General features: G+C 55.9%; 1 protein-coding gene across 1 annotated transcript; it reads right to left on the bottom strand.

The window, feature by feature from the left end:
- Nucleotides 1–4,715: 4,715 nt before the first annotated feature.
- On the bottom strand, nucleotides 4,716–5,983 carry LOC120496145 (spliceosome RNA helicase DDX39B-like). Its single transcript, XM_039696296.1, has 2 exons — nucleotides 5,807–5,983; nucleotides 4,716–4,864 (listed from the first exon to the last, which is right to left on the bottom strand). The coding sequence occupies exons 1-2, from the start codon at nucleotides 5,933–5,935 to the stop codon at nucleotides 4,751–4,753; spliced, it is 243 nt and encodes an 80-aa protein (XP_039552230.1). The 5' UTR covers nucleotides 5,936–5,983; the 3' UTR covers nucleotides 4,716–4,750.
- Nucleotides 5,984–6,984: the final 1,001 nt, after the last annotated feature.

Below are 6,984 nucleotides of genomic sequence, written 5' to 3'. Positions count from 1 at the left end.
CCCCAAAACCCCCTCAGACCCCCCCAGGACCCCTCCCAAACCCTCCAGAAGCCCCTCAGAACCATCCAGGACCCCCCAAAACCCCCTCAGCCCCCTCCAGGACCCCCGGGACCCCCACCCGGTGCAGGTAGGTGTCCGAGTCCTCGGGCATGTCGTAGTTGAAGGCGATGTTGACCCTCTCGATGTCCATGCCCCTCCCAAAGAGGTTGGTGGCCACCAGGATGCGGCGCTGGAAGTCCTTGAACTGCTGGTACCGCGACAGCCTGGGGGGTTTGTGGGTTTTTTTGGGGGTTCAGGGGTGTTTTAGGGAGTGTTTTGGGGTCTCAGGGGTGTTTTGTGGGGCACGGGGGGTGTTTTGGGGTTCAGGGGTGGTTTGTGGGGTTTTTGGGGGGTTCAGGGGTGTTTTGCAGGGCGTTCAGGGGGTGTTCTGGGTTTACTTTGGGGTTGTTTTGGGGTGATTTCAGGGTTCCCCACCTCTCCTCCTGCGGCATGCCCCGGTGGATGGCGATGGCCGGGGCTCAGGGGCTGGTTTGGGGTTATTTTGGGGTTATTTTGGAGCTGTTCTTAGGGCTTGTTTTTGGGGTTATTTTGGGGAATTTTTGGGGTGTTTTTGGGGTGATTTCGGGGGTCCCCACCTCTCCTCCTGCGGCATGCCCCGGTGGATGGCGATGGCCGGGGCTCAGGGTTATTTTGGGGTTGTTTTGGGGTTATTTTGGGGCTGTTCTTAGGGCTATTTTGGGGCTGTTTTTGGGGTTATTTTGGGGTATTTTTGGGGTGTTTTTGGGGTGATTTCGGGGGTCCCCACCTCTCCTCCTGCGGCATGCCCCGGTGGATGCCGATGGCCGGGGCTCAGGGTTATTTTGGGGCTGTTTTGGGGTTCTTTTGGAGCTGGTTTTAGGGCTGGTTTTGGGGTTATTTTGGGGTATTTTCAGAGTGTTTTTGGGGTGTTTTTGGGGTCCCCACCTCTCCTCCTGCGGCATGCCCCGGTGGATGGCGATGGCCGGGGCTCAGGGGCTGGTTTGGGGTTATTTTGGGGCTGTTTTTGCGGATTTTGGAGCTGTTCTTAGGGCTGTTTTGGGGTTATTTTAGGGTATTTTCAGGGTGTTTTTGGGGTGTTTTTGGGGTCCCCACCTCTCCTCCTGCGGCATGCCCCGGTGGATGGCGATGGCCGGGGCTCAGGGTTATTTTGGGGCTGTTTTGGGGTTATTTTAGAGCTGGTTTTAGGGCTGGTTTTAGGGATGTTTTTGGGGTTATTTTGGGGTATTTTCGGGGTGTTTTTGGGGTGATTTCGGGGGTCCCCACCTCTCCTCCTGCGGCATGCCCCGGTGGATGGCGATGGCCAGGGCTCAGGGGCTGGTTTGGGGTTATTTTGGGGCTGTTTTTGCGGTATTTTTGGGGTGTTTTGGGGGGTGTTTTAGGGCTGTTTTTGGGGTGATTTCGGGGGTCCCCACCTCTCCTCCTGCGGCATGCCCCGGTGGATGGCGATGGCCGGGGCTCAGGGTTATTTTGGGGTTGTTTTGGGGTTATTTTGGGGCTGTTCTTAGGGCTATTTTGGGGCTGTTTTTGGGGTTATTTTGGGGTATTTTTAGGGTGTTTTTGGGGTGATTTCGGGGGTCCTCACCTCTCCTCCTGCGGCATGCCCCGGTGGATGGCGATGGCCGGGAAGTTCTGCTCCACCAGCAGCTGGGCCAGGGCGATGCAGCGCTGCACGGACTTGACGAAGATCACCACCTGGGGGGCCCCAAAAACGGGGGGTCAGGGCACCCCAAAACCCCCCAGGCACCCCAAAACCCCCTCCCAGAACCAGGATCACCCCCAAAATCCCACCCAAACCCCGCCCCAGCCCCTCCGTTCCCTGCCCGGGATTTTGGGGGGTCCCCGCCAGGTTTGGGGGGATTTTGGGGGGGATTTTGGGGTGAATTTTGGGAGCTCCCCTGGGATTTTGGGGTGAATTCTGGGGCAGATTTCAGGGGGATTTTGAGGTTGATTTTGGGGGCTCCGCTGGGATTCTGGGGGTGGATTTTGGGATGGATTTCAGGGTGGAATTTGAGGACTTCCCTGGCATTTCAAGGTGGATTTTGGGGCAGATTTCAGGGGGATTTTTGGGGTGGATTTTAAGGGCTCCCCTGGGATTTTGGGGGTGGATCCTGGGGCAGATTTCAGGGGGATTTTGGGGGCTCCCCTGGGATTTTGGGGTGGATCCTGGGGCAGATTTCAGGGGGATTTTCAGGGCGGATTTCAGGGGCTCCCCTGGGATTTTGAGGTGGATTTTGGGGGCTCCCCTGGGATTTTGGGGCGGATCCTGGGGCAGATTTCAGGGGGATTTTCAGGGCGGATTTCAGGGGCTCCCCTGGGATTTTGAGGTGGATTTTGGGGGCTCCCCTGGGATTTTGGGGCGGATCCTGGGGCAGATTTCAGGGGGATTTTCAGGGCGGATTTCAGGGGCTCCCCTGGGATTTTGAGGTGGATTTTGGGGGCTCCCCTGGGATTTTGGGGCGGATCCTGGGGCAGATTTCAGGGGGATTTTCAGGGCGGATTTCAGGGGCTCCCCTGGGATTTTGAGGTGGATTTTGGGGGCTCCCCTGGGATTTTGGGGCGGATCCTGGGGCAGATTTCAGGGGGATTTTCAGGGCGGATTTCAGGGGCTCCCCTGGGATTTTGAGGTGGATTTTGGGGGCTCCCCTGGGATTTTGGGGCGGATCCTGGGGCAGATTTCAGGGGGATTTTCAGGGCGGATTTCAGGGGCTCCCCTGGGATTTTGAGGTGGATTTTGGGGGCTCCCCTGGGATTTTGGGGCGGATCCTGGGGCAGATTTCAGGGGGATTTTCAGGGCGGATTTCAGGGGCTCCCCTGGGATTTTGAGGTGGATTTTGGGGGCTCCCCTGGGATTTTGGGGCGGATCCTGGGGCAGATTTCAGGGGGATTTTCAGGGCGGATTTCAGGGGCTCCCCTGGGATTTTGAGGTGGATTTTGGGGGCTCCCCTGGGATTTTGGGGCGGATCCTGGGGCAGATTTCAGGGGGATTTTCAGGGCGGATTTCAGGGGCTCCCCTGGGATTTTGAGGTGGATTTTGGGGGCTCCCCTGGGATTTTGGGGCGGATCCTGGGGCAGATTTCAGGGGGATTTTCAGGGCGGATTTCAGGGGCTCCCCTGGGATTTTGAGGTGGATTTTGGGGGCTCCCCTGGGATTTTGGGGCGGATCCTGGGGCAGATTTCAGGGGGATTTTCAGGGCGGATTTCAGGGGCTCCCCTGGGATTTTGAGGTGGATTTTGGGGGCTCCCCTGGGATTTTGGGGCGGATCCTGGGGCAGATTTCAGGGGGATTTTCAGGGCGTGGGGGGTTTTTGGGGGAAAACTTGAGGATTTTGGGGGGGATTGACGGGAAAAAATTGGGGAATTTTTGGGGGATTTTGGGGATTTTTTTGAGGATTTTGGGGATTTTTTTGGGGATTTTGGGGAGGATTTTGGGGGGGATTTTGGGGAAAATTCGGGGGATTTTTGGGGAGATGCAGAGGGGGATTTTGGGGGGGAATTTCAGGATTTTGGGGGAAATTTTGGGGAGGAAATGGAGGATTTTGGGGGGGATTTTGGGGTGGAATTGGAGAATTCGGGGGAAAATTTTGGGGAGGAATTTGAGGATTCAGGGGAGGGTTTGGGGGGGAAAATTGAGAAATTTGGGGTGAAAATTGAAGATTTTGGGGTGAAAATTGAAGATTTAAGGGGGGATTTTGGGGGGAATTTTGGGGTGGAAATTGAGAATTTTGGGGGGGGTTTTGGAGTGAAAATTGCAGATTTTGGGGGTAATTTTGGGGTGAAAATTCCAAATTTCGAGGTGGGTTTGGAGGGTTTTGGGTGGGATTTTGGGGTACAAATTCTAAATTTTGGGGTGAAAATTGAGATTTATGGGGAGGATTTTCGGGTGAAAATTGAGAATTTTGGGGGGGATTTTGAGGGGGATTTTTGGGGGATTTTTGGGGGATTTTGGGGGGGATTTTTGTGGATTTTGGGGTGGATTTTGTTGCAATTTTTGGGTGGATTTGTGGGATTTTTGGGGAAATGTGGGGTGTTTTGGGGGTCTCAGGGGTGCTTTGGGGGTCTCGGGGGTGGTTTGTGGGGTTTTTTGGGGGGTTCAGGGGTGTTTTAGGTGTCATTCAGGGGGCGTTTTGGGGGTCTCAGGGGAGTCACGGGTGTTTTAGGGGATGTTTTGGAGGTCTCAGGGGTGGTTTGTGGGTTTTTTTGGGGGTTCAGGGGTGTTTTAGGGAGTGTTTTGGGGTCTCAGGGGTGTTTTGTGGGGCACGGGGGGTGTTTTGGGGTTCAGGGGTGGTTTGTGGGGTTTTTGGGGGGTTCAGGGGTGTTTTGCAGGGCGTTCAGGGGGTGTTCTGGGTTTACTTTGGGGTTGTTTTGGGGTGATTTCAGGGTTCCCCACCTCTCCTCCTGCGGCATGCCCCGGTGGATGGCGATGGCCGGGGCTCAGGGGCTGGTTTGGGGTTATTTTGGGGTTATTTTGGAGCTGTTCTTAGGGCTGTTTTGGGGTTATTTTAGGGTATTTTCAGGGTGTTTTTGGGGTGTTTTTGGGGTCCCCACCTCTCCTCCTGCGGCATGCCCCGGTGGATGGCGATGGCCGGGGCTCAGGGTTATTTTGGGGTTGTTTTGGGGTTATTTTGGGGCTGTTCTTAGGGCTATTTTGGGGCTGTTTTTGGGGTTATTTTGGGGTATTTTTAGGGTGTTTTTGGGGTGATTTCGGGGGTCCTCACCTCTCCTCCTGCGGCATGCCCCGGTGGATGGCGATGGCCGGGAAGTTCTGCTCCACCAGCAGCTGGGCCAGGGCGATGCAGCGCTGCACGGACTTGACGAAGATCACCACCTGGGGGGCCCCAAAAACGGGGGGTCAGGGCACCCCAAAACCCCCCAGGCACCCCAAAACCCCCTCCCAGAACCAGGATCACCCCCAAAATCCCACCCAAACCCCGCCCCAGCCCCTCCGTTCCCTGCCCGGGATTTTGGGGGGTCCCCGCCAGGTTTGGGGGGATTTTGGGGGGGATTTTGGGGTGAATTTTGGGAGCTCCCCTGGGATTTTGGGGTGAATTCTGGGGCAGATTTCAGGGGGATTTTGAGGTTGATTTTGGGGGCTCCGCTGGGATTCTGGGGGTGGACTTTGGGATGGATTTCAGGGTGGAATTTGAGGACTTCCCTGGCATTTCAAGGTGGATTTTGGGGCAGATTTCAGGGGGATTTTTGGGGTGGATTTTAAGGGCTCCCCTGGGATTTTGGGGGTGGATCCTGGGGCAGATTTCAGGGGGATTTTGGGGGCTCCCCTGGGATTTTGGGGCGGATCCTGGGGCAGATTTCAGGGGGATTTTCAGGGCGGATTTCAGGGGCTCCCCTGGGATTTTGAGGTGGATTTTGGGGGCTCCCCTGGGATTTTGGGGTGGATTTCAGGGCAGACTTCAGGGGGATTTTGGGGCGGATTTCAGGGGCTCCCCTGGGATTTTTGGGGTGGATTTCAGGGCAGATTCCAGGGGGATTTTCAGGGTGGATTTCAGGGGCTCCCCCGGGATTTTGGGGTGGATTTCAGGGCAGATACCCGGGGGATTTTGGGGCGGATTTCAGGGGCTCCCCCGGGATTTTGGGGTGGATCCTGGGGCAGATTTCGGGGGGATTTTCAGGGTGAATTTTGGGGGCTCCCCCGGGATTTTTGGGGTGGGTTTTGGGGCAGATTCCAGGGGGATTTTCCGGGGGGATTTCGGGGGCTCCCCCGGGATTTTTGGGGTGGGTTTTGGGGCAGATTTCGGGGCGCTCCCCACACCTGGTTGAACTCGAGCACGTCAAGCAGGTCGAAGAGCTTCCTGTTCTTCTCGTTGTCCTTGAGCTTGACGTAGTACTGCTGCAGGCCGTGCAGCGTCAGCTTCGTCTCGTCGTCCACGAAGATCTCCATGGGCTGGGGGGGGAAGGCGCTGAGCCCCCGCCTGGGCACCCCCGCCCCCCAAAGAGTTTGGGGGGTCTGGGGGGGTCAGGAGGGCTCTGGGAGGGGATCTGGGGGGGAAATGCGGGGTCTGGGGCTGGACTGGGAGCCCAAAATGCTGAATTAGGCTCTCAGGAGGTGAACTGGGACCCCAAAAGGCTGAACTGGGACCCCAAAAAGCTGAATTAGGATCTCAGGAGTTGAATTTGACCCCAAAATGCCAAATTTAGACCCCAAAATGCAGAATCGGGATCTCAGGAGCTGAATTTGACCCCAAAGGGCCGAACTAAGACCCCAAAAAGCTGAATTTGGATCCCAAAATGCTGAATTAGGCTCCCAGGAGGTGAACTGGGACCCCAAAATGCTGAATGGGGACCCCAAAGGGCTGAACTCGGACCCCAAAAGGCTGAATTAGGGTCTCAGGAGCTGAACTGGGACCCCAAAATGCCAAACTTGGACCCCAAAATGCTGAATTGGGACCCCAAAAAGCTGAACTGGGACCCCAAATGGCCGAATTAGGACCCCAAATGGCTGAACTAGGACCCCAAAATGCCAAATTAGGATTTTAGGAGCTGAACTGAGACCCCAAAATGCCAAATTAGGATTTTAGGAGCTGAACTGAGACCCCAAAATGCCAAATTAGGATCTCAGGAACTGAATTTGACCCCAAAGGGCTGAACTAAGACCCCAAAAAGCTGAATTTGGATCCCAAAATGCTGAATTAGGCTCCCAGGAGGTGAACTGGGACCCCAAAATGCTGAATGGGGACCCCAAAGGGCTGAACTCGGACCCCAAAAGGCTGAATTAGGGTCTCAGGAGCTGAACTGGGACCCCAAAATGCCAAACTTGGACCCCAAAATGCCAAATTAGGATTTTAGGAGCTGAACTGAGACCCCAAAATGCCAAATTAGGACCCCAAAATGCCAAATTAGGACCCCGAAATGCTGAACCAGGCCCCAAACCAGAGCCCCCCCAGGCCGGGTCGGGGTCCCGGGGCTCCCCCAGCCCAGCCCCCCCCCAGG

Source organism: Passer montanus, unplaced genomic scaffold, assembly GCF_014805655.1.
Source record: "Passer montanus isolate IOZ18808 unplaced genomic scaffold, ASM1480565v1 scaffold961, whole genome shotgun sequence".
NCBI lineage: Eukaryota > Metazoa > Chordata > Aves > Passeriformes > Passeridae > Passer > Passer montanus.
Note: the sequence above shows the minus strand (reverse complement) of the source record. Positions and strands in the feature narration are given on the sequence as shown.